Source organism: Numenius arquata, chromosome 6, assembly GCF_964106895.1.
Source record: "Numenius arquata chromosome 6, bNumArq3.hap1.1, whole genome shotgun sequence".
In the NCBI taxonomy this organism is placed as follows: domain Eukaryota; kingdom Metazoa; phylum Chordata; class Aves; order Charadriiformes; family Scolopacidae; genus Numenius; species Numenius arquata.
In genome coordinates this window covers 41,435,245-41,461,184 of record NC_133581.1, presented here as the reverse complement: position 1 = coordinate 41,461,184, position 25,940 = coordinate 41,435,245, and the positions used below count along the sequence as shown (strand labels likewise).

General features: G+C 60.3%; 1 protein-coding gene across 1 annotated transcript; it reads left to right on the top strand.

Moving 5' to 3' along the window:
* The first annotated feature begins 686 nt into the window (after nt 1-686).
* Nucleotides 687-25,926, top strand: MAPK8IP1 (mitogen-activated protein kinase 8 interacting protein 1). Its single transcript, XM_074148997.1, has 13 exons — nt 687-772; nt 8,242-8,347; nt 9,492-9,500; nt 15,826-16,041; nt 19,809-19,890; nt 20,113-20,988; nt 21,640-21,715; nt 22,159-22,331; nt 22,601-22,710; nt 22,854-22,973; nt 24,013-24,083; nt 24,370-24,468; nt 24,892-25,926. The coding sequence occupies exons 1-13, from the start codon at nt 687-689 to the stop codon at nt 24,962-24,964; spliced, it is 2,097 nt and encodes a 698-aa protein (XP_074005098.1). The 3' UTR covers nt 24,965-25,926.
* The last annotated feature ends 14 nt before the right edge of the window (nt 25,927-25,940 follow it).

The window sequence follows — 25,940 nt, the reverse complement described above, 5'->3', positions numbered from 1 at the left end:
TGTAAGCTGCTTTTTTAAATTGCCCTTGCTGTGCCTGCAGCCCTGGCAAGCTTCCGTAGGGACGGGGTTGGTGCTGGGGCTGCCAGACCTGTTGCCACCCGAGCGCTGCAAACCTGCAATGGTGGTGGTGGGGGTTTAGCTGGATTTTTAGCTGCTGGTCCTGCTGCCTCCAGGCACGTCCCCACTGGGGAGGAGACCCCTGGAAGTCTTCAGCCCCTCGCCCTGAGATGCTGCCTGCTCTCTATGCCACTCCGCTCCTGGGATTGTTCCCCTGGCCCCGGGGGACCGAGCCTCGGGCAGGAGACCCCGGCCACCCCCCACCCCGAGGGCTGTGGGGCTGCTGCCACCACCTTGCAGGCACATCTGCCTTGGGGGGTCGGTCCAGCTGCGGGCACATCTGCCCCGCCGGGACCGGCGTTTCGCAGGGCCGGGGCGGTGTGGCCGGGGACAGACAGGGTGCGGGGCGTCGCCTCCAGCTGCGGCCACATCTGTCCTGCAGCTGCCGCCGGGGGACCGCGGGAAGGAGCCCCCGGGCTGCGTCCCCCGCTTTCCGCCCCCCCCCCCTCACCCCCGGCGGCAGGTATGTCCCTCCCCGCCGGCACCGCCAGCATCCCCCTCCCTCCATCCCTCCTTCCCTGCCTCCCTCCCTCCCGCCCGCCCTCCGCCTGCATGGAGAGAGCCACAGAATGGCGGAGCGAGAGAAAGGAGCCGCATCCCCGCCCGCCTCCTCCCCGTTCCTGGGGCTGCACCTCGCCTCGCCCCCCAATTTCAGGTACCGGCCGCCTCCTCTCCCCCCACCCCCCAACGGGACCCCCGCGGGGCTGCCCCTACCCCCGCCCCGGGCAGCGCTCCCCATCTGCTGCAGCCCCCCCGCCCCTCACCGCCGCTCCGGGCCCCCGCCTCGTCCGGTGCTTCTGCCTCCGCGCATCCTTTCGGCCCCCCACCCCACCCCACATATCCCTTCTGCCCCCCACCCCAGGCACCGCTGAACCCCCACCCCACCCATCACTCCAGCCCCCCATCACTGCTTCAGCCCGCCCACCCCATATGTTGCTTCAGCTCTCCCACACACCCCCCCACCCCAAGCCCACGCTGGTCCTCTCCCCATACACCATTTCGGTTCCCACCAGCCCCCTGCTTGTCCCCCTCCAAACCCACCACCCTCCTTACCTGCCTCGTCTCCTCTTCAAACACCTTTTCCTCACCAAAAAAAAAAAAAAAAAAAAAAAAAAAAAAGAAAGAAAGAAAAAGCTTCATCTCTTTCCCCACCCCCCAGGAAAGCCTTTTTTTCTAGCCCTTTCCTAGAAATCCCAGGTGCTCCCGCTTCCTTCCCACCCCTGTGAAACAGGAACCCCAAGTGAGAAGGTGGGAGAGTGCCAGAATTGATCCTCTGAGCCATACCAAGCGCTCCCATCGATTTGGGACGCAGGGGGCTGTCTCTCCTCCGAAACCCAGCAAGGCTGCTCACGGGTACTTCCGATGGCACGGGCCGGGCCAGGGATGGCCGGAGATGTTGACCTGTGGGGACTGGGGGCTTTGGAGCCCCTGGTGCCTCCCGAGGGCAGCTCTGGGGTGGAGATGTACTGGGTGGGTAAGGGACCTCTGCTACTGCCCACGGGTGCGGTGCCCGGCGTTGCTTGCTTGTCATATGGAGGAGGTTTGCTGTTTGTGGTGGCCGTGCCATAGTCAGCCATTGCTCTCTGCTTGCCTCTGGCACCCAGGGGTGCTGGCTGAGGAGGAGGGATCAGTACCAGCTGCTTTGTGGGGTGAGATTTCGAGGGGGTCCACACTTAGGACCACGGCTATGTTTTGCCTACCTCTGGTAAGCCCCAGTCCCTGAGGCTTGGGGAAGCAGCGGGTCCCTGTGGGGACACAGGCAGGTGCAGTTGAGCTGTGGTGGTGTTCAGGTGATGTTCAATGTACCTCTGAAGGGCTCCTCGGCTCCCGGAGCCCCTTTGCCAGGTGGCCCCGTGGCTTTGGCAGCCGCCTGCTATTGCAGCGCTGCCTGCGAGAGCTGCTGGGAGCTGCTGTTGCAACATGGCTGGGTAAACCCTGCAAATCGAGCCATTAAATGCTGCCTCTGGAAATGTCCACCGTGGAGAAGGGGCTTGGCCACGGAGCCGGGGGCCGGAGGCTGAGCTGCCGAGCAGCTCCATGCTCGTGAGAGGGTCGGGCTCGCCATCCGGTGCTGTCCTGGATGCTGTGGCTGTCCCTTAGCTGCCCGCCTGCTCCCCAGCAAACAGCGATGCCCTGGGAGAGAGAACAAGGTGCTGCTTCCTGCTGTGCCTCAGACCTTCGCAAAGGGAGCCCACTGTGCTTGGCAGCCTGCCTCAGGGAAGAACTGGCCTCCGTGGGGGTGGCCGTGCTGGGGAGAGCTGGGGAGTCTGTCGTTGGACTCGATGATCTCAAAGATCCCTTCCAACCATGAAGATTCTGTGATTCTGTGAGTCAGAAGAGGTCTTCCTTGGGTGCTGAGCTCAGGCTGCGAGCCTTGGAGTAGAAGGAGCTGCCGATGACGTCCCCGAGCCTGGGGCAGGGTCTGGCAGACCAGAGGTGACGTGGCAGGGAGCAGAGCGTGTGCTTGTGACACGTTTGTGAGCTGGGTTACATGGTGTAGCTTGGGTTGTGCCTATCCCAGGTCCTGCATCCCCACCACGGGGGCTTGGCGAGGGGCCATCCTCCGTGGCCAAGCCGGAGCAGGCAGTGATGAGTGTGGCTCAGGGTGAGGAATCAGCCTGCAGCTGGTGGTGAGGGCCTGGGTGAGCCTTGCCCTCAGCCCCAGCTTTCTGCCCCCCAGGATGAGGTGTTTCAGCTTTTCTGCCCTCTGGACCCCTCTCCTCCAGCTCCCTGAGCAGCAACACACAGGCTCATGTGTTAAGTGATCGGGTGGCTTGAATCAAGAGAGGACTTGGTCCTGACCAGCAAGCAGCCTGATGGGCTGGGCTCTGAAGCTCTGAAGAAGTCAGGGATGGTGGTCTGGCAGGTCCTCATTGCCAGTGATGGTTTAGGGCTGTCTGAGAAGAGGAGGGAAAAGGATGGTGAGGTCAGCCCTCCTTTAGCCAGGAGGACCTCCAGAGGTGGCTGCTCACCACAGTAATAAAAAAGTTGTTCTTATCCAGCCTCCCTGTTGTCCCTAAGCCTCCCAAGGCCTCACAGTCAGGGCTGCGACCCCCTTGGGGCTCCTTAGCATCTTTCTCTGGGACACCCTGTTGCAGCTCCTTACCTGGCCAAGAAGCTTCGGGCCAAGCTCTCCTGTGAGGGGCTCTCTGGGGCCTCTCTTCAGCTGGGGGTCCCTCTGCCCAGTATAAGAAGGGCAGGGAGGGTTGGCACATCTGGGGTGCAGCTGGGTACAAGACCCCGCAGTGCTCGCCACGCTGCCTGCCCCGCTGATGTATCTGGGACCTGGGGGGTCAGTGACTGATCTCCTCTATCTCCATTTGGATTCCCTAATAAAAGCAAAGAGCATCCACTTAGCTGCTGGGGCAGGAAGGCTCCTAGGGAAGGAAACCCTTAGGGGCTTATTTAATGGGTCAGGAGAGAGGGAGAACTACCTTGCTCCTTGAGGAGCCTCAGGAGGGGAGGAGGTCTCTGGAGGGAAGGAGACCCCTCCACCTCCTCAGGAAGTTCAAAGAAGCACCTTCAGGCTGAGGCAAAAATCAATCCTAGCGCTATGGGTTGTTTCACGTGTCTGCCATGCACATCTGGAGCCGTCGGAAGAGCCTGTTTGGAGGTGATGAGCTGGGCGGTGGGGTAGGGTTACCTGTCTTTGTGTGAGGAGATACAAAAGGGCTGTCTTCTGATGGAGATGAGGTGCCTTCTCCTCAATGCAAATAAAAGAGTCTCTATGGCTCTTGCAATGGGAGAAAAAAATCCAGGGCCAGCCACGTGTAGGATAGTACTTCCTTTCCCACTGCTGCTGGTTACAGGGGTTCCGCACAGCTCTGCCTGGGAGCAGAGTATTAGGGTATGATCCAGGCTGCCGGGCTTGTTGGAGCCTCCATCATGCCATGGTGCCCTGGCCAAGTCCCTGTGTGGGAAATCCTGTGCGGCAGCAGCGGGCTGTGGAGGTGATGCTGTAAGTCCCCTTTTCCCTGGCAGGGGATGGAGTCACAGGAGCAGCCAGGCTTGATTTATAAGGCTGCTGTTAGGACTGCAATCAGGCTGTTCCTGCTAAGGGCAGGTACCGACTGCCTCTGCTCACCCACGCACACGTGCTCCCTTGCTCACGATTCCCGGGTGTCCCAAGTTTATCAGTTCTCCTGCATTCAGCAGGGCTGCCAGCCTCTGGGTGCCCCTTGGCACGTCCTTCAAGAGGAGCACCTGTAACCTCTGCAGACACAGGACTCACCCACCCTCGCAGCCCAGGGGGGACAACCTCCCACGTACCTGCGACGCCGCGGTGCCTGCCTGCAGCAGCATTTGGATGGCATCTGTGCCTCCTCTGCTGCCACTGGGGAGGGAAGTTGGCCAAAATACTTGTGTAGGTCCTGCTCAGACTTACCGCCAGTGACGGAGCTGAGGGGAGTGAGAGCTGTTTCATTTTGCTGGTATTTTTAGCCGCTTTGAGAAGCAAGAGAGAAAGGCAGGGACGTTTCCACCACAGAGAGCCAAGGGGTACAACGGAGAGCCTTTCTTGTATCTCCTAGGAAGTCCTGGAGCATCCATGTGAGAGGAGAAAAGGGCAGAAGTAATACGGAGATAGAGATTTCTTCATTCATCGCATTAAGTGAGGATGTTTCAAGCAGACAAACGTGCCTCCAGGCAGAGCTGATAGGGAAGATGGAGCCCTGGATACCATTATCGGGGATCTGAGAGACAATAAACACAGTGCCATGAGTGACATCCGCCGGTGGCGTGGCACTAGTGGGGTGAGAGCCAGTGACAGGTTAGCTCAGCAGAGTGCTCCAGGCCAGCTGGTGAGCTGGACTCCTGGGAACATCATCCACTTTAACCCAGCCAGGGGCAAAGCTGGGTCCCAAGGAAGCAGCAGTGCCCGTCAGGCGGGTGGGAGATGCTCCCATCACCTTACCCAGGAGAGCCCCCGGGAGAGGCGCAGGAGGGCAGCACCGCAGAGCAGGATGTGTGCAGGTGGTGGGGAGGGGAATGCCTTGTCCCCACCTCGAAATCGGGGTGGGTGCCTCTTTCCCAGAGCTTCTTTGGCTCCAACCTGATGGGGTGAGGGGTGAGTGGCTCCATTGGAAGCCCAGGGTCTGCGGCACACCCAGGGGCAGCGAGTGGCTCCAAGAGACATGGGGGACTCTCTGAGGCTACTACACCAAGAGTTTGTCGGCAACACCTGGCAACCTCGCTGGGAAAGGCCCCTATTTCCTTCGGCAGCTTAAGAGGTGTGGAAGCTGGCAGAGCAGCTCACCAGGTATTTCTCTGTCCCTCAACAGGGGTTAAAGGTTGGGGAAGCTCAGGGACAGCCCTCCCTGAGGTGAGAGCGGGGCTGGGTGTTAGGTGGGGGCAGGCAGGGAAGGGGCAGTGCTCCCGGCACTGCTCTCTGCCGGCTGGGCTTGCCCCTTGGCAAAGGTGTTCCTCTTGCTTCCCTCCGCTCGGGGAACGCGGCCGGCCGTGATGCCGGTCCCACTGTGCTGGAAATGCTCCGGCCTTTGCATCCGTGAGCTGTCCCCGCTCTACCTGGCAAGAGGCCGGAGGAATGCTCCCGTCTCCCGCAGGAAGGGATCCCATCGCTGTGGCGGGGCAGAGAGGGGCAGAACCCCTCATCCCTGGCCCGGCCAGCGATGCTGCAAGGGCAGGAGGAGGAGGCCGGGTGGTGTGGGCATCCGTGCCAGGATAAGCAGATCCCCTGTGCCTGCTGCGGGTGCTGGGGAGCGGGTGCTGGAGCGGGACCAGGAGCCGGGCTGGCTGGCTGGCAGGAGGAGGCAGTCAGCATCCCCGGCAGAGTGCAGGGACTTGGCACTGGCTCAGCTGGGGAGGTTATTTTTTTTTTTTCTTTTTTTTTTTTTTTTTTTTTCCCCTCCAGGACAGCTGATTCCATCTATTTTTAATGAGCTTCCCCAGGTTGCGCAGTGAGGAGACAGAGCAGCGCCGGCAGCCACAGACTGCGCCGGGGCAGGCGGAGGGGCAGTGGGTGCCTGGGGCTCCGCCGTCATCTCCCTAAATCCTCCTCACCCCGCGCCCGGGGGTCTTTTTCGGGGTGGGAGTGTGTCCCCCAGGGAAGGGGGGTCCTCCTCAATGCAGCTGCCCTTGAAAATGGAGTCGAGCACCGAGGAGGAGAGCTGGCTGGAAGACCAGTGGGAGAAATGGTAGGGGACTGTCTGGGCTTCAGGGAGGGAGGGGGATGTCCGGTGGGTGTGCAGGGGGATGACAGGCAGCCCCTCACCCCTGGGCACATCACCCTTCTCTGCAAGCGATGGCTGCAGGACGGGAGCAAACTTGGCACCCAGTCGAGCCTAAAGTTCTCCCGGCTGCGCAGGGAGCTGCGTGGCAGCTGGGCGCCGGAGCAGCAGAGGCAGCCGGCCGCGTCCTGCTGGGCATCTGCAGGCAGGGCTGGTGCTGGACCAGCACAGCATCTCTCCATCCCCGAGAGCGCGGGCAGGGCTGGCTGTCCCCATCCCAGAGCGTGGGGCACTGCCACCCAGCCCAGCTGCTCCTGCAGAGCTGGAGAGCCCCTGCCAGCCTCTCGGCAACGTGTCACCACTTGCTGGGACCCCCACAGCCCCCTCTGTGCTCCCACACCCTGGTGGGGAGAGGCCCCGAGCATTAGCGGCTGATGGTGTCCCACCCTGGCGACCTGCGTAACCGGAGAAGAAATCGATTTGTGCTTTGAAGGCTCAACATGAGCCTCCTGCTCTGCATTCCCTCCCTCCAGCAGGCAGCAGCAGGAGACGGGCAGTGGGGGGGGGGGGGGGGGGGGTCCAGACATCCCACCCTGTGCCGAAGGCTCCATCCGTGTCCCCCTGATGCATCTTGCGGGGGCTGTCCCCATGGGCACAGCTGTCCCCGGCCACCTTTGCCCCAGGGAGTCCACTGCTGGTGGGGTCCTTGTGCATGCAGAAGGGAGAAGGGGCATCCCCTGCTCCTTCCCTCCCACCCAGGGACTGGGGCATGGGAGGTGTTGCCCTTCCATGGCACTGGCTTGGTGCTGCTGCAGGGGGTGCCCCAAGGTGTGCCAGTGATGCTTAAAGCAAGGGTGGGAGCTCTGCAGGTCACAAAATACCCTTCTCCGTCCTTCCCCACCGGTGAGGGACAAGACAGAGAGGGGTGACAGGCTTGGTTGTGGTGGTTCCACCCAAGCACCTCCCAGCCCGAGGTGGAAAGGGCAGCATGCAAAGCAGTGCCCGTGGCTGCTCCAGACAAAACACGGGGGGGGGGCTCTTTTATTTACCCCTGTGGCAATGGGTAAGCGAGAGGAGCATTGTGGTACCACCGCGGAGTAGTGTTTTCATGCACAGAAGTCGGGAGTGCCTCGCTGTTCCCCTGGGGATGCAAGCAAGCAGACAAGGCGCCCGCTCGTCAGCGCGTTTCCAGCCACTAAAACGATATCTCTGTCAACTTTTTGAAGGGGTGTAATGAGCCTGTGGGGCTGATGGCCCTAAGGGACCCTTGAGGCCACACAGGCGGGCTCGGCAGCACCGATGGCCACGGCAATGCCCGCGGTCACCCCGGGGAGTGATTTTGGCACAGAGGGAAGTTGTTGCCCTCTCTTACTGCAGGCACCTGGGCTGGGACTTCCCTCCCAGCCGTGGTTTGGGGGCTGTTCATGCCACAGCTGGTGAGTTTGCAGTTATTGCAAGGTCTGTGGGTCTTGGGGTGGTCACCTGTCCCAGTGGGTCCATCCTCCAGCTGTGCCCTGCCAGGACCCATCTCTCTGTAATCCTGGCCTTTGCCCTGCTGGGTGTCTGTGCCCAGCTAGGACAACCTCAGACCATCCCCCGGATGGTGGGAGCCAAACCTCCTGGGGACACCTGGCTGTGCCCTCTGTCCTGTCCTCTCCTAACCTGCACATCCCCACTGGCTTTGGTCAGGCAGAGGCTGCTTTGGGGCACGTTTCTGCTGCCTCCCCACAGCCACGGACCATGAGAAGCCCAGCCATTTGGTGGGAATAGACCCATCACCCCCCCAGAGGGAGCCCCCTTCCCAGTCTTTCTCCCCAGTAAAGACTGGAAGAGGCTCTCCCGGGGCAGGTGGTGCTGCTCCCTGCCCGCAGGCAGCACCCTGCACCCTCCTGCCTGCCACCTGCACAGTGGGTGACTGCGCTGTCTCCGCTCCCTCCAGGCTCACCCATGACATCAGCCTCGAGGAGTTTGAGGATGAAGACCTCTCCGAGATCACCGACGAGTGTGGAATCAGCCTGCACTGCAAGGAGAGCCTGGCCACCCGGGTAAGTGCGATGGGGACAGGGAGGGGCACAGGGACAGGTAGAGTGTCCGGTGGGACTGGCAGGGCCAGCAGTTCCTGTGCAGGACCACGAGCTCCCCAGACCAGTGATGCTTCCTGAATGTACCCATTGCCACCACCCCAATCCCTTCTGCTCGGCAGTGCCCTCTCCTCACCACAGCACAGCACAGACCCTTCCTGACCCAGCCAAACACAGGGGACAAAAAAGCATCTTGGCGCCCTTTGGTCCCTACTGTGCTGGAGGACTCTGAGTTCATCCCTGAGGGATGAGCCTAAGGGGTTTGGGTGCAACTGGGGGCATGCCCCCCATTTGGGCAGGATGGCCAGTGAGAATGGCCAGTGGCTTGCCAATGGGCATCCTCAGGAAGCAAGGACACAAGCAAGGTGGCACCGAGGGTCCTGCTCAGGCTGTGACTCCTGCCCCCATGTGCCTGTGCTGGGCTGGCATGGTGAGCCCTCCACAGCTCACCCCAGGCGTTACTTCTGGCTGCCTTTAGCAGGAGCCATCCTCAGGTGTTTCGGAAGCGGGAGACCTGGTGCTCCAGTGAAACAGGGATGGATGAAGCTGCTCCAACCCCAGCATGCAGTAGGTGAAATAAAAATGGGAGCCCTGAGGCCTGTATAGATGCTGCAGGTGGGTCTCCCATCCACCTTAAGCACCTCAGGACATGCTGTGGAGACCCTGATGGTATTTGCACTGCTATTTGAACAGCCTGAGAAAGCCATGGGGGCAGAAATGTGGAGATAAACAGAATTACATTGAACATGGAAATATGCAGGGAGTCTGTATTTTGCCGGTGTATTTCATGCTGAAGGGATGCAAATGCTGGAGGAGCAAGCAAACAGTTTGAGAATCATTTCATCCCTCAGGAGAAATATTTCCTCTGCAAATTGGTTAAAGACCCAGCGAGAAGGGGAAAGGCAGAGGAATTTGTCACAGAATTAAAATTAGAAAGTGAGTTTGTGGTGTTGTACCCTCATTGCAGGCAGGAGGGTACAGACAGACCTCGTGTTGGGAGGTGAAGGTGTCCTGCTGTGCTCCCTGGCCTAATTCAGGACCTTCCCAGCAGGAATTCAGTTGCCACCAGAGATGGGGCTGCTGCTCCACGTCTCTGCCCCAGCCACAGCCACCTCCTGCTCCAGGATGCTATGGCCAGGGAAGGATGGGGAGAGCCCAGGCTCATGTGTATGCCAAAGGAGGGAGGGATAATGCTGCAGGCAAAACCGAACCTGGTGCTGGGTGTCTGTGAGGGCACAGCAACAGAGAGGGCAGGGACTCGGGAAGATCCTCCTGCCTACAATAGGTAGGGCAGGCAGGGGCTGTGGATGCATTGCTGGATGCTTCCCATTAGCCATCCCAGATCTCCGCTGCTGGTAGCACCACTGGACTCTTAGAACAGGATTTTATTTTCTCTGCGGAGTGCCAGCGCTTGGCTGAGGTTTGGCAGGGAGGGTAAGGTGGGGGGGGGACTTGCAGCTCAACTGCTGCAGCCTTTCCTGGAGGGTGAATTAAAATAGAGAGGGTGAATTAAAATAGACTGGTTTGCCCATTTAGAATAGTTCACTGAGGGATTTCTGCATCCCTGCGCTGCGATGCAGAGACCTGACCCTCGGCAGAGGGTTTGCTCGGGCTCCAGCAGCGAGCCTTATGCCTTCCCTGGGGATGGTTTGGAGCTGCTTTGCACAAACGCCCGGGTGCATGGAGAGTCTGCTGGCGTAGAAGGGGCATTCAACAAGGGCAAGTGCAGGATGCTGCACCTGGGGAGGAATAATCCCCTGCACCAGTACAGGTTGGGGGGTGACCTGCTGGAGAGCAGCTCTGAGGAAAAAGACCTGGGAGTCCTGGTGGACAACAGGATGACCATGAGCCAGCAGTGTGCCCTTGTGGCCAAGAAGGTCAATGGCATCCTGGGGTGCATCAGGAAGAGTGTGACGAGCAGGTCAAGGGAGGTCATCCTGCTCCTCTGCTCTGCCCTGGTGAGGCCCCATCTGGAGTACTGTGTCCAGTTCTGGGCTCCCCAGTTCAAGAAAGACAGGGAACTGCTGGAGAGGGTACAGCAAGGGGGTACAAAGATGATTAGGGGCCTGGAGCATCTCTCTTATGAGGAAAGGCTGAGGGACTTGGGTCTTTTTAGTCTGGAGAAGAGAAGACTGAGAGGGGATCTGATCAATGCTTATAAATACTTAAAGGGTGGGTGTCAAGAGGAAGGGGCCGGTCTTTTTTCAGTGGTGCCCAATGACAGGACAAGAGGTAACGGGCACAAACTTGTACATAGGAAGTTCCACCTAAACATGAGGAGGAACTTCTTTACTTTGAGAGTGGCAGAGCCCTGGAAGAGGCTGCCCAGAGAGGTGGTGGACTCTCTGTCTCTGGAGACATTAAAAACTCGCCTGGACACATTCCTGTGCAACCTGCTCTGGGTGGACCTGCTCTGGCAGGAAGGTTGGACTAGATGATCTCCAGAGGTCCCTTCCAACCCCATATTATTCTGTGATTCTGTGGGGATGCGAGGCTGCCCCTGGGGGAAGCAATGAGCTATTCATGAACACAGCAAAGGAAGAAGCCTACAACGCTCAGAAAAAATGCCTGCTAAAAATATGTCCAAATGGTTTATATGGGACGCAGAGCATTGCTCGAGGAACTGAGCTGAGAGCGGTGACAGCAACAGCAGTGAGAAGGGCTTTCCAATCCTGACTGTCGAAGGCGAGAGCCCGGGAGCTTTCCAGCGCGATTCCCATCCAGAGCGAGCTCGGGGCGACGGGGTTGCGTGCGGGATCAGCCTGATGGAAGCAGCCGGGCCCAGAGGGAGCAGCTTGGCTGGGTCTGCGTGCGGCACGGAGGGCAGCAAATCAGTAACGACCCGCGGCCAGCATCAGCCAGCTAATTGCATCACGTGGGGACGGCTGGCTTGGCAAGTCAGCCCAATGCTGGGGCCGGGGCCGGGGGGGGCCCTGTGCTGATGCCCTGCCTGCGTCGAGCTCCCGGTGCCCGTACCGCAGAGCACCCGTGTTGGGTCGGCCCCAGCAGCTCCGGGCAGCTGGCGAAAGTCTAGTGACGGAGCGAGGGATGTGAAAGTCCAGTGACGGAGTGAGGGACGCGAGGCGAGAGCGAGCTGCTGGCTCAGCAGATCGCACTGGAGCAGAGAGCGGCGGGGAAGGGGGAAATAGTGGCTCTGGGGAGCACAGTGAGCTGTGAGGCTGGGGGGATCCAGCAGCTCCGAGCTTCCTGACCCAGCGACGAGTCTCCCAAGAGATGGGCAGGTCCAGTAACTGCCCCAGCGGCCAGCAGGAAAGCACTGGGACGGAGCGAGGGGACAGAACCTGCTGGAGGGCTGGGAAGGCGGCTGCTGGATGGGGACAGCCGGTGACCTTGGCAAGGCTGGGGGCCTGGGCAGAGCCGCTCGGCAGCAAAACCCAGTGGGCAGGAAGGGGTGGCCAGTGCGGAGGTCAGCACCCAAACAAAGGTGGGGTTTGGGGTTTTTTTTTGGGGCCCGGAAAAACAAAGATGACTTCATCATGGGCTATTTTAGCAGCTTTCCAGAAATAGTGGCTTAGACATGCAGAAACTGCAAGGAGGCGTAGACTGATGTTTGCGTAAGAGGCAACTCTATACACCGACAAGGACTGTGCCTCATGGACGAGAGGCCACACACTAAGAATGGGGAATAGCCCCAAGTGTGGCTGAAAAAACCCTTTAATTTCAACAAGAAGTCCCAGGTAAAGGAAAACCAGGAGCGAAGCGAGGAGCTGGCTGAGGGGAGGGCTCAGGGGAGCAGCAGAGCTGCCCTTAGGGCTGTTGAATGGCTGGGGAGGAGCGGGGGCCACCAGAGCGAGGGATGCCACCCCCGCCTCACAAATGGCAGTGGTCGGGCACGTTGAGAGGGACAGTCGCAGCAGAAGCACAAGGCCTTTGCTTAGGGTTTGGGCTCGGTTTGGTTGTTTGGAAATCTGGGGTGACCATCCCTGGTTTCAGCAAGATGGATCCCGGCAACAATCAGGCTGTGGTTGGTAAAGGCTCGGTGCCTCATCTGTATCCCAGGAATGAAGAAAAAGAAAAAAAGAAGAAATACTCTTCTTGGAAATAGCTGTGAGCACGAGAACGAGCGCCCAAAGGAAGAGAGCAGGAGATCTAGGGCTGCGCTGAGCCGTAGTGGTACGCATTAAAAGGGCTGAACCAGCCATGAAGATACAGATATGTGGAGGAAAAAAAAAAAAACAAAACCAAAACACTTTGGTTTTCCAGCATAATAAGCTCGCTGGAAATGCCAGCCTTCCTCTTGATGTTTACCGTCGCTGATCCAGAGTGCCGCTGGCAGCAGCCACCCCTGGAAGGCCAGAGGGACCCACTGCAAAGGGGGAAGCAGCTGCCACAAGCCGGCAAACCTGCTGATCCGGGGACCGGCGGGAAGCCGGCTGCTTGGGCTGGGAGCAAAGGATACAGCAGCAAGGCGGCTGCGTACGCCGGGTGGCTTTTCAAAGGCTGTCCCGTGAAGGTCCCTCTGTGATCCATCGCCAGCTGCGGCTGCGCCAGGCTGGGGGCAGAGAGGCTTCTCCTGGCGCTTTGAAGGCAGAAGCAAAGCAGTCACAGCTGGTGGTAGGGAGAGGGACCATGGTGGTCCCCTCTGCTCGGCAAGACCCCCTGGCTTCCCCATGCTGGTAAAATGCTGAAGGTTTTGTCACTCCTCCTCTGACAGGGAAGGTGGCAGGGGCAGGGCAGCAGGGAAGAGCCGTTTACCTGCTCAACCATAGTGGGTAGGGACTGGGGTCACTCAAGCAACATCTTGCGTTTCACCCCGCTCCCCTTGCAAAAGCCTTGCATTCCCAGGGAAGCGAGCAGCATTCCTCCCTTCCCAGGGTCAATGGCAGCCCCCATACAGGCGGTTCCCCTGGCTAGTCTGGTGCTGCCGGGGGTCCTCCCAGCACCTCGCAATTGCAGCAGGGCTTGAGCTGTTCCCCCCCCCCCGCCCTGGGGCCCGTGAATCACAGCACCAGGACCATCAGAGACCAGTTGCTGGGCACTGGGACTTCTTGCCATTGGTTTAGCACCATGTGGGTGGGAGGTATCAGCAGCAGGAGCACGCCAGTGTCACGGCCGTGCATCAGGGTCCAGATGTGCGTCTTGTGTACGTCCCACCTGCAGGATTCGGGTGCTGGTTCTGCTCTCCCACACACCCTAATCTCTCCCACAGGCTAAAGAGGCTTTGGTCTCCTCACCATCGCGTCTGTGCTGCGGGGTGAGCATACTCAGGCTGCCTTAGGTTACATGAACTTGTTCCCGGAGGGCTCCCGAGGCAGCCTGTTCCAATGGAGCAGTGTCCTTCCAGTTAGAGAGGCTTCCCAACACCTAGTCCCTGCTCTCACTTTGCAGGTCACCGCAGGTCCCACTCACACGGTAAAGCGATCTATTTCTGTGTGGTTTCAAAATCACTTTGTTGTGCTGGAGTCCATTAATAAGCAGCTGCAGTGGTCGTAGTTTCCTCCTAGCTATTGAACCTGGAATGGTGCGTCCCTCCTAGGGCACAGTTTTCTTCAGAATGGGTACTGTTTTGCTTTTCTGCATCCTTCTGGGACTTCCCCTCCTCTGTGAGTTTTCTGAGTGATTGCTACAGCTACAGAATTACTGAGGCAGCACCATTAGCAGCCTAGGTTGAACATCACCAGCTGACTCGAATACACTTACCTTGGCCAGGTATAATCTATTTAGCTGGCGTTTCCCCCCCAGCTCTTTTCCTTTGCCCCTGTTTCCTTGTTAAAACCCGTGTGATTTGCTGCACGCAGCTGGTGGGATCTACCACGGAAACACCCAACTTGTATGAAGGCTAAAGTTAAAAACAAGGGAGTTAAATGTTTAAAGCCTCGAGAGGACGGGTTTTGGTGGCAGCGCTCTTCCAGGTGCTCACGCGGTACCTCTCTGGAATGGAAGGAGGGACACTGGAGTGAAACGTCCCCCGCGAGAGGGGTCATACTGTGTCTGCAGCAGGCAGAGCCCTGCCTGTGCTGGCTTTAGTCCAGCAGTTTAGGATCTGGTAGCAGCGAGAGCTCTTGGAGGGGCTGCCAGGGCTGCTGGGGCTGTTTCTTCTCTCACGGCTCAAGGGGCATCTTCCGTGCAGCTGGAGACACGGATGAGCTCAAAAAAAAAAAAAAAAAATGCCCTTCTCCACCTCTGCCCTCTGACGAGCTTTCCAGTCACCACAAAGAGCTGATAACACGGGGAATTCAATTCGCTAATGCCAAGTTGCAGCCTTTATTGCTGGCTGCAGCAACCTGTGCATGTGCAAGCTCCGGTTACTGCAAGGGAGGTGGCTTGGGAAGGAAACCACTGACCTTTAAACACCTGCAGCCGCGAGGGGACAGCGGTGCCTCTTTGCCCAGCAATGCAGCCACAAGGGCATCTGCTCCTCGCAGCCCTCATGGTGACCACCTTGCTCCAAGGGTGAGAGCGGAAAGAGGGGGGCTGCTCCCGGCTAGGGGACAGCCACTGCCGGTGGGTGGCTGGAAAGCTGATGCCGGGCTGCCGGCTTGCTGGGCGTCCCTTCTGCACGGCTTCATGGTCCAAATGCAGGGTGTGTGAGAAGAGGCTTGTTCAGCCTCAAGATGAGATGGCTGAGAGGGATGTAACTGCTGACCCCGGCTGCCTAATGGGTGTTACAGGGAAGAAGGAGCCTGACTCCTTTCAGAGCTGTGCAGTGGAAATTTCAACTCCATAGAAAGTAGTAGTGCAGCACTGGCGCCGGTGCCCAACGCGGCGGTGGGTTCTCCGTCCATGAGGATATTCAAACATGATGGGCAAGGGCCTGAATGACCTGCTCTGGGCAGAGGTTGGACCAAACCTCCAATCAAAATGATTGCATGCTTGTGTGAGTCCCGGTTGCCAGCACAGGAGCCAAGAAAGGGCATGGTCTGGCCTGGGAGGAAGAGTCATAGAACAGGCCAGTTTGGAAGGGACCTTAAAAGATCACCTGGTCCTACCTTATGTAGGAAAGGGAGCCTAGATGAGGTTATCTAGCATCGTGGCCAGTTGTGCCCTGAAAACCTCCAGCGATGGGGGCTCTACCACGTCTCCGGGGAGGTAGTTCCAGTGAATGATTATGTCCTTGTTATGTCGAGATGAAACCAGGGCCTGTGCGCGTGGTGGTGAACATGATGGTGACGCGCACCTACAGGCACCTGCCGGGAATGAGGTGATGGGGGATGCCCCATCCCCAAGGATGGATGTTGTCCCCCTCTCCTCCGCCTGCCTGGGGGTGAGGGGCGGGGACGCGGGGCTTCCCGGCCGCGGGAATAACATCCCTGCCCCTTTAAAAGGAAGAGGCCGCCGGGTGCTGATGCTGCTGCACCGGCGTCGGCTCCCCCCTTTTCCCGGCCCCGGAGGGAGGCGCGGCGCGGCGGCTGCCGGTCCTCCCTCCCTCCCGGTGGCCTGATCGCGGCCGCTAATCCCGGCAGGGCCATGTGAGCCGGCAGGGCGGCGGGGCCCGGGCGGCGGGCGGCGGGGAGGCCAGCCGGCTGCAGGCGGAGATGCTCCAGCTCGACCTCATCGACGCGGCGGGGGACGCGCCGGCCGAGGAGCAGACGGCCCCCGAGCCGCTGCAGAAAGACCCCCCCGCCGGAACCACGGATGTCTACAGGCCCAAGCGACCCACAACTCTCAACCTCTTCCCGCAGGTGCCTCGCAGCCAGGTGAGCCCGGGACCGCGGGGGGGGGGGGGGGGGGGGTTGAGGGAGGGGTGGCGAGCAGGCCGGGGGGGGTCCGGGGAGGAGGAGGAGGGATGCTCCCGCCGCCGGGGGCTTTTGTCTCGGAGGGATGGAGGGAGGGAGGAGTGGCGGGGCTCGGCCGGAGGGATGGAGGGCAGAGGCTCCGCTGCCCTCCCCGCGATGCCCGGCAAGGCGGCCGCCCCTCGGGGGGTCCCTGCCCGCCGCTGCCCGCATCCCTGGTCCGGGCTCTGTCCCTATCGCAGAGCCGGGAGCGGTCTGCGGGCCCGGGAGGCACCGGGGGGGGACACGGGGATGTGTCACCCCCTCGTACCGCCAGGCCCCTGCAGGCTGTGCCCCCCCCCGCCCCAGCCCTTGCCCAGGCATCACGCTCAGTGGGGGCTGGGGGCACCTTAGGGGCTGGGTGGGTCATTCTTCCATCCCTGGTGCTGAGCTGGTGAGGGAACAGGCCAGGACCTCAGGCCAGGAGGGACACAGCGTGGCAGGGCTGAGCTGTGCCCCTTGCAGGGGCAAGGTGGGAGCGGGGAAGGGACTCCTTGGGGATGGAGAGCAAATGAGGCATGGCATCCCGCACGCATGAATGAGCCATCACGGGACAGGGCACCATGCCACGGGGCTGGCCAGCCCAGGGTGGCACCACTGGCCAACAGCTGGCTGGGCTCCAGCCCCAGGCTGGGGCAGTGCCAGCCCTGGGGCAGGATGGTGACACCAGGTGCCCCATGCCCAGTGGTGGGGACTCGGCAGCCTCTGCTCCTGCACAGCAGCACCCGACAAAAGAGGCATTAATGTCAGCACCCCGTGCAAAATTGGAGAGACAGAACGGCAACGCCCAAGATGGTGGCCGGGAGGATGAAGGGGTTCTGTTGTCTCACTCGCTCTCAGATTTTGCACAAGGTTTTAGTTGGTTTTCTCCAAGACTGCCTGCCCCATGCAGCCTTGGGGTTGCTGTTGTCCCTGGTGGGGATGGTGTTTCGGAGCCCTGCACCCTGATCCTCTGAGTGGCGGCCGGAGTCCCTTTGCCCCGTCTCTCCTGCAAACTTCACGAACCCATGCAAGATACGCGACACGCAGGGCTATTTTTGCCACCCTCCTGCGTTTAGCCGTGCCTTCTGCCAAGTAGGAGGATTTCCGTCGTGGTGACGTTCAGCCAGGGAGCATGAAGTGAGAGGCAGGTGTCCCTGTGGGTGACAGATGGGGAGTAGTCAGAGCTGGGTGTCACCAGCCCAGCACTAGCAGCTGATGCTAGCTCTCTGCCTGAGGCTACGGGTGGGAGGAGGAGAAGGAGGAGGAGGAGGAGGAAGGCACAGAGCCAGGACAGGCACCCTCGGGGCAGCTGGCACCAGGGACAAAGGCAGCAGGGCTGGGAAAGCAGCGGGGGGAGCCCCAACAAGCATAATGGACAAGGGGACAGCAGCAGCCTTGTCCCACCCTGCACCGGTTCCCTGAGGAGCAAGTGACACGTGGCAGCCACATCCAGCTGGGGGGTCGGGGGACAGCAAGCCCCCCCTCCCAGGCAGCCGGTGTCCAGGGTGGCAGCAGGCCTGTGGAGAAGGATTTTGGTGGGGGAGGCTTGCATAGATGGTGGGCTGGGGAAGAAGAGCTGATGGTCACCTCACAGATGGAGGCTGTGGGGCCACAGGCATGGCTGGAGCTGAGGACATGGGGAACAGGAGGTGGAGGCTTTGCCACAGCCGGCAGCGGGAGCCTGGAGCCAGCAGGGATGGGGGCACAGGGATGGGGCATGTCTGGCCGGGAAGGGCAGCGCTGTCAGTGGCATCTTGCAAGAAGCAGAAGCTCCAGAGGCAGGCTGGCTTGGGGGGCCTGTTCTGGATGCCTACCTCTGCCCAAAGGTAGGCAGGTACCCCTGCCCATATGTGGTTCCTCGAGTGGAGGACAGGGTGCAGGGCATCCATTGGATTGACCTGAGATCTGCTTCTACCTGTACCAGATCCTCCTGCACCCTCCTGGCCTGCCCAGCTCCCTTCTCCTGCAGGTGGTTGGAAGAGGGACTGTGGCCATGTGTCCTCCCTTGAATGCCCAGCCAAGGCACCGAGATGCCCTCCTGTGCCTCTAGCCTCCTCATTCTGGGCAGGATGTGCATGGGCAGGGCCACCATCCCACCTTCTGCTCCAGCTTCTCCTTGCAGGGCTAGGAGCTCACTTGGTGATGTCTTGGTTGCTGCTGGGATCTCTGTGAGTCATCCCATGTAGGTGGCCTGGGATGAGATGAACATCTCCGACTTCCTAGGCGGGGAAGGAAAAGCTGCTGGCACTGGCCAGGTTCACTTTCTAAGACCTTGTGGAGTCCCTCTCCACCCTGGCTGGGTGTGGAGTGGCCTGGCCCTGCGGGATGGATGGGCTTGGTGGGCTCTGCCTGCTGCATTCCTGCCTCTTGTCCTGGTCCGGGCGGCCGGGCTGGCTCGTGTGCTGGCCCCGTGGTACTCTGCACGCAGAGGCTGTCGCTGCGGCAGCTCCCCTGGCCCGCGTCCCGGCCCGTCGTGTCCCTGGGAAAGGCAAGCGAGGACGTGCTGCCTTGGCTCAAGGGGGCCACGCTGGGAGGTCACCGAAGCCCCGTGGCGAGGGTCTCTCCCCTCCCCGCGCGGTGGCAGGGATCTGGCAGCCACGGTTCGGCAGCCTGCGACTCGGAGTTCCAGGGCAGAAGCTTGCTTCGTGTTGGTGGGGAAGCGGAGCAAGGATGGGGCAGCTCCTGCGCTGCTGGTAACAGCTGCAGGCTGGCGATAAGGCTGTGAGAAAATCCAGGCAGTCCCAGCGGGGCTCAGTACTTGAGCAAAAACTAACGGTGTGGAAAATGCCACTGCTGCAGCTGGGGGAGAGACCCCCCCCCCCCGGAGATGGGCAGGGAGGACTTGTCCCCCATCTGCAGGAGGGCCCTTGTTAGAGGGGGGACCAGTGGCCTTGGGGACCAGGGAGGGCTGCTCTCCCAGCCCTGCAGACGTGAGACCCCTGTGTTTCCCTGTCCCCAGGTCTCGCAGTGAGGCTGGGCACGTGCTCCCCTGTGCACGCACGTGTGGCTGCCACCCAGGGGAAGGCAGGCAGGGCACAGCACCTACAGAACTGGCCCCAGCGTGGACAGCACGGGGGGCCAGATCCTTCCTCGCCTCTCCAGCTGGTCAGGATTGATATCTGCTAGTGGAGTGTATATTTATAAGTGTGTGTGCATGTAGAGATACGCACAGACACATATATGTATGGATGTGTATGTATATGTATACCGCTATGTACAGCCAATATGGATGGCTCCAGTAGCAGGCGTCAGACTCCAGTAGCTGGCTCCCAGTGGGGCAGCAGCACATCCCCTGGCTCTTGGGACTTCCCCCAGTTAATAAGCTTGGGTGGTTTGAAGGTAGGCAGCACCCAAAGCGTAGCAGCAGAGCACACCTGCTCAGCACTTGAATTTTTGGCTTGGGACCATCCAGCTGTGGGCTCCTGCGTCCGAGTCTCCCTTGGGGGTGGACGAGTGCATCCGTCCAGGCCAGGACGTCTCCCTCCTGGCTGGCTCCTTGCCCACCCTCCTTTGATCGCCGTGCCAGCTCTCGCAGCAGCAGCGTGGTGAGATGCAGGGCTGGCGGCGGGGTCCCCCCGAGCATCACGTGCCCAGGCGAGGGAGGAAGCTGCGCAGGGCACTGCAGACCCAGGGAAGGATGGGTGCTGCTGCTGCTGTGCCACGTGCTGTTTACTGTTTGGGCTACAAGGCGGCTTTGTTGTTCTCCTCAGGACACGCTGAATAACAACTCTCTGGGGAAAAAGCACAGTTGGCAGGAGCGGGTGTCCCGGTCGTCGTCCCCTCTGAAAACGGGTGAGTTCTTGGGTTGTTGGCCAGGGGCAGCTCTCTTCACCCTTTCGTGGCTCTTGGGAGCCTGGGGCGAGTTGGTGCCAGAGCAGGAGGTTGGGGAAAATATCCCACATGGATGCAGGGTGCATGTCCATCTTGAGTCTGGGTGGCATCCCTGGCCACCTTCCCTGGCAAGGAGCATCACCCTCTTGTGGGGCTGTCAATGCTGCTCTCCTTCCCCTCCAGGTGAGCAGACCCCTCCCCACGACCACGTTTGCCTGAGTGATGAGGTCAATCACCAAAACAGCACAACCTCCACCAAAGACCGGGGCACGTCCACAGAGAGCCCGTGCCGGCGCACAGCAGCCACACAGATGGCACCCGCCTGCATCGCCTCATCCCGGCCACCTGAGAAGCACCAGAACACCAGCCGTCCTCCACCACATGGTGCCAGTGTGGTGGTGGTGACATCGAGGGGCCCTGAGGCCCACCGGGACCGCATCCGCTACCAGACAGATGTGAGGCTGGAGGCCACAGAGGAGATCTACCTGACGCCCGTGCAGAAGAACTCGGACCCCCTGGAGACCGACAAGCCGTTCCTGTCTCAGTCCAGTGAGAACCGCATGTCTATCAGCTCTGACATCGACACCTCTGGTTATTCGGCCCTGGCAGGGAAAACCAACCCCTCCATCAGCGAGGAGGACGAGGTGCTGGACTACATGTCCTCCCCTGACAAGATGAACCCACCCAGGGCCTCCTGCGGTGGTGGGAGCAGTGCCTCCCGGCCGGGGCACAACCTTCAGAGAGCCTCGGTGAGTTCAGACACCAGCGCCCTCTCCTACGACTCGGTCAAGTACACGCTGGTGGTGGATGAGAACGTGCAGCTGGAGCTGGTCAGCCTCAAGCAATGCTACTCGGGCTACAGCGACGAGAGCGACTCAGCCACCGTCTATGACAACTGCGTCTCCTCGCCCTACGAGTCGGCCATCGGCGAGGAGTACGAGGAGGATGCACTGAAGCGCGACTCGGTCTGTCTCTCCGAGGACTCCACCCCCGAGGCGGACATCCACTTCTCCAAGAAGTTCCTCAACGTCTTCATGAGTGGCCGAGCGCGTTCCTCCAGTGAGTGCTGGGCACCAGGGGGAGGTGGGCTGGTGGCTGCCTGCCCGGGCAACTCTGCCCATCCCTGATACAAGGTTGAGGGCACGCTCAGGACACGGAAAGCCACCAGCAGACGTGAGCTCCAGCTCTGCTTGCTGCAGCTTGTGGCTTTGTCTCTGGTGCCTGGGGAGGCATGGGGGGGAGGCTTGGAAAAGCTTTGCAAGCTGTAGGCAGGGGTGGCTGGAGGTGATCCAGGCTCTCATTTGGCTAGCCTGAAGTACGGCTGTCCTGAGGGGGAGGCTGAGTGGTCTCGCAGGGGCACAGCATCCCTCCTGGAGTGCCACCCATCTCCCGGAGCCCAGAGGAGCACCAGGGGCTGGTGGCATGACCCTGCAGACAGGGCTTCCCGCAGTGCAGCTGCTCCCACAGTGCTGGTGACACCAGCTGTCACAGACATGCAGGTCGGTGCAGGAAGGTTGTGGTGCCAGTGTGGATCGCTGGGCACCAGGGCAGCAGGTCTAGCTATGCCTTCCTCTCCTGTGGCACCATGTGGCTTTGGCTCTGCCGAGCCATCCCCCAGTAGCCTCAGCATCCTCCCCAGCCCACGTCCTTCCCTCGGCTGTAGTGCTGACCCCTCAACGCTGAGACGTCCCCCTCTGCCTTCACCCCCAGGTGCCGAGTCATTCGGGTTGTTCTCCTGCATGATCAACGGGGAGGAGCAGGAGCAGACCCACCGCGCCGTCTTTAGGTGAGCTTGCAGGTGCGAGCGGTGCCCTGAGCCTTTCGCGGGGGAAATCTGGTGCTGCCCTCCCACCATGGTGGGGCCAGCCCAAGCACCGGTGTTTCCAGCTTTTGAGAAGCCCTAGGGACCAAACTGCTCCCTGTAGCTCATGCCTTGCCCAGGACCAACATCTACCCAGGCTGCTCTGAGAGCAGCCGGGACCTCTGGGGAGCAGCATGGGTGGTGCAACAGGGCTACCCTTGCCTTAGGTGCCAGGGCGCTGCCGCCTTTTGAACCTAAACCTGTTCAGATGCTTTATTCAGCATCTCAGGTCCCCATGGCTAATTACACCTGCCAGGTGCCTGCCTGGGCCAGCGGCCAGTTTTGTCTTGCCCCCTGGCCTAGCAGTGTGCCGGTGAGAAGGCCACCAGTGTTGCTGGCCAGCCAGGTGCTAGTGCCTCCCTGCCCAGGTTCGTGCCTCGCCATGCGGATGAGCTGGAGCTGGAGGTGGATGATCCTTTGCTGGTGGAGGTGCAGGCAGAAGATTATTGGTACGAAGCATACAACATGCGGACGGGCGACCGGGGCATTTTTCCTGCCTACTATGCTATCGAAGTCACCAAGGACCCAGACCATGTAACAGGTACCAAACCTACACACGCGGCCTACTGATGTCCCCTGTCTTGGGTCCACCTCCTCTCTGCTGAGAAGAGCCTGATGCTGAGTAGGGGGATGGAGGGAGGACCAAGCTGAGCACCTGGCAGGAAGCGATGGGCAGCTTCTGGTGGGTCTGCGGGAAGCCTTTCCTGGGCAGGGAAACATCCGGGGGTGGGAATATGGAGCAGGGAGGTGGATCTCAGCCCACGTGTCTGGTCATCGGAGATGATCCCTGCTGTGTGCCCTCTCTTCCAGCTCTGGCAAAGAGCAGTGACTGGGTGGACCAGTTTCGGGTGAAGTTCCTCGGCTCGGTGCAGGTTCCTTATCACAAGGGCAACGACGTTCTGTGCGCGGCCATGCAGAAGGTAGTGTCCCACCCCAAACCTGGGGAGTAGGAGTGCCTGTTCCTCCTGGCAGCAGGGCAGAGCCTCAGTGGGGAAGGGAAAGAATGAGCCATCATCACCACTCACAAGTGCCAGGACTTTGTCTCTATCTTTCCGCCCCCCAGATTGCCACCACGCGCCGCCTCACTGTGCACTTTAACCCACCCTCCAGCTGCGTCCTGGAGATCAGCGTGCGTGGGGTCAAGATTGCCGTGAAAGCTGATGACTCCAAGGAGCACAGCAAGGTAGTGTCCCTCTCCCTGCTTGTCTCGGCCCTTCCGTGGCTGCTGGCTCATGCCCCCTGTGCTACAGGTCCTGTTTGCATATGTAAATGGAGGATCTCCACCCATCTGAGGGTGTGAGAAACACCATCAGTGGGGTTGTAGGCCCACCTCAGGGTCCCTCATACCCCACGGGCTCCCAGCTTTGGGCTGTATCGCTTGCTGGTGGCCCCGCAGCTGCCAAGCGCCTCGCTGTGCTGGGGATGCTGCGCGCTGAGCCGTACCAGTAATCTGTCAGCTGCTCCTAACCCTTTCTGCTGCTATTTTGAGTGGTGTCCTCCAGATCTGCCCTGTAATCTCTTTAGCTGGCTGTGGCAGGCTGGTGATTAGTGCCCTGCATAAGTAGCCTAGCAAAGCATGGGGAGATGCTGAGCAGAGGCAAGCGAGGGCTTTGCAGCAAGCCTTTGGGAAACCTCCCCTACCAGCTTGGGGGGGGTTGGAGTAGCTCATGGCTGTGGGTGCTGTGGCAGGGAGCTGGGCTTGGGTTTCTACGTGTCTTGTCTGTATCTAGAGGGTGCCATCAAGGTGGTTGCTCTTTGAACTTGTGTAAATAAGTTCTCATTTCTGGCTGGGACCTTTTGAACACCCAGGCTTGGATGACTTATTTAGTTCTAAGTTATCCATTCACCTTCTGTCTGTTGGTATTTCTGAAAGCCTTTTCAGCCAGGGAGAAGGGCTGCGTGTGCTGGGCAAACAGCAGCGCTGACCCAAGCCCCAGTACAGCCTAACCCAGGGCCTCCAGGGGAACCCCACCAGAGCTGCTGGAGGTAGAGGCAGCCGGGGTGGGAGCCAGCAGGGCTGCCTGGAAGATCACCCCGTGTGCAGGTGCTTGGGGCTGCCCTGAAACTTCTGGTGGGAACAGCCCAGGATCGAGTTCCAGTTTATTTCATTGCTGAGTCCACACACGCATTTCCAGGGGCCAGAGTCTGGCTGCCCCCATGGAGGTGGTGGGGAGGAAAGCTTTGATGGTTCTTCTCTCTCTCTCTCTCTCCCCCCCCCCCAGGTAAACAAGTGTAGCCATTTTTTCCAGCTGAAGAACATTTCCTTTTGTGGGTACCATCCAAAGAACAACAAGTGAGTAGTAAGGAGATGCAGAGTGGCTGCCAGTGGCTTGGCAGAGGGGCTTTGCTGCCTTCCTGCTCCCGGCTGGGGACGGTGAAGGTTCCTCTTCCCTTGCAGCCCAGAGGCTGCAGCCTTTGGATGGGAATTACATCCCAGCTCTGGGCATGGGCTGCCAGAGCTGGTGGCCACTGGGTTTTGAGGGCAGGGCAGGTCCCAAACTCCTGTGCCCAAGGGGATGCTGGGGTACCAGTGCCTGTTTGTCTGCTGGTCCAGTCTCACCCAGTCTGTCTGCCCTCAGATATTTTGGGTTCATCACCAAGCACCCTGCTGACCACAGATTTGCCTGTCATGTCTTCGTCTCGGAGGAGTCCACGAAGCCGCTGGCAGAGTCTGTAGGGTGAGTCCTGGCTGGGCAGGGAGGGAGGTGCTTGCTCCTAAAGGGCAGGAGGAATGAGGCATCCTGCCGTCTCCCCATAGGTGTGGGGCTTGGGCTGGCACCTCTTCCCTCAAGTGAAAGAGGCTTTGGGGAGAGAGCCAGGGTTGACAGGGCTACGGGCAGCCTATTCCTGACAGGACTGGAACAAGTCCCAGCGCAAGGCTTTGCAGACAGATGGCTGAAAGTCATGCGCTGTGCAGGGGATCAGAGCAAGGATGGAGACCCTGCAGCTCTGATGCGCTAACGCGGGATGGGCCAGGGGCTACAGGGTGGGAGGGTCAAACTGGCCCCAGGATAGGGAGCGGGGATGAGAAGGGAAGCGGGGGCTCTCTAAATGCCTCTCGGGGAGGACGCTGCTCAGCTTTGCCCGGTGCTGTGTTGCAGGAGGGCTTTCCAGCAATTCTACAAGGAGTATGTGGAGTACACGTGCCCCACGGAGGACATCTACCTGGAGTAGGGGCTGGCAGAGGCACCTCCTGCACAGCCAGGGCTGCAGTCTCGCCCCTTCCCCGTGTCGTGCATGGACCAGAGCTGCTTTGAGCCTGGAGGAGGAGGGGGCCCAGGGCAGGGCTCCCCGGGGCACGGAGCGCCGCCTCTTTTCGTGACTCCCCTTCCTCGGGCTGGGGGGGACGGGAGGGGGGAGGGCTGGACAAATTGTGTTTATTGTATAAATTACTCTTAGTTTATTCTATTGGAGAAGCACCTGCTGGGTGCCCTGCCTGGGAGCAGCAGAGGGGTGGGCAGCAGCATCCTCAGGCCCTTTTCTGCTGCAGGCTGTGGTGACAGCATCTCCTCCTTGTGACCGTGGCCCAGCTTCCCGTCACGTCCCTCTGGGGTGACTTTTAATGCAGTGGCAGAGTCGGACTCTGGCAGTATGAAGACACAGCAGCTACAGCAAACAAACAAGACCCCATGTGCTGGCTTATGCCTGAGATGGGCTTGTCCTGGGCAGGCGTTGCCTTCCTGCCGGGCCCTGGGGACAAGGCTGCTGGGCAGGGATGACAGAGGGAATCCCCAGTATCTCCTCTTCCAGTGCCAGGATGAGCTCGCACAGCTCACCCCTGCCTCTGCCCCCATCCCTCCCCTCTGGTATCCATGCCCTGGGGAGAGAGGAAAAACCCTCCCATACCTCCCTGCAGTGACTACACCCTCAGGAGGGGAGTCTTTCTCTGCCTCTTTCCCCCTCTCCCTTCCAGCTGCAGGTGGCAGAGGCAGGGCTGGGCCACCCCAGGGTGGTGGGGCTCAGCCCCTATGTGGAGCTGGGCCCCTGCCCAGGGCAGGGAAGGGCTAAAGCCTGCAGGGAACCATGCAAAGCATGGGGGAGGAAGAAAAGCTCTCCTGGTCCCTGCAGCCAGCGGTCTCTGTGCTTCAGCTGGATCTGCTGTGATGGCAACAACTATTAAATATGATGGTTCATGGAGCAGGGCTGCTGT

Coding starts and splice junctions, on each gene's coding strand:
- MAPK8IP1 (XM_074148997.1), top strand. CDS start 687: ATGGCGGAGCGAGAGAAAGGAGCCGCATCCCCGCCCGCCTCCTCCCCG. Junction 24,084..24,369: donor TACCATCCAAAGAACAACAA/GTGAGTAGTAAG, acceptor GTCTGCCCTCAG/ATATTTTGGGTTCATCACCA. Junction 24,469..24,891: donor CCGCTGGCAGAGTCTGTAGG/GTGAGTCCTGGC, acceptor GCTGTGTTGCAG/GAGGGCTTTCCAGCAATTCT.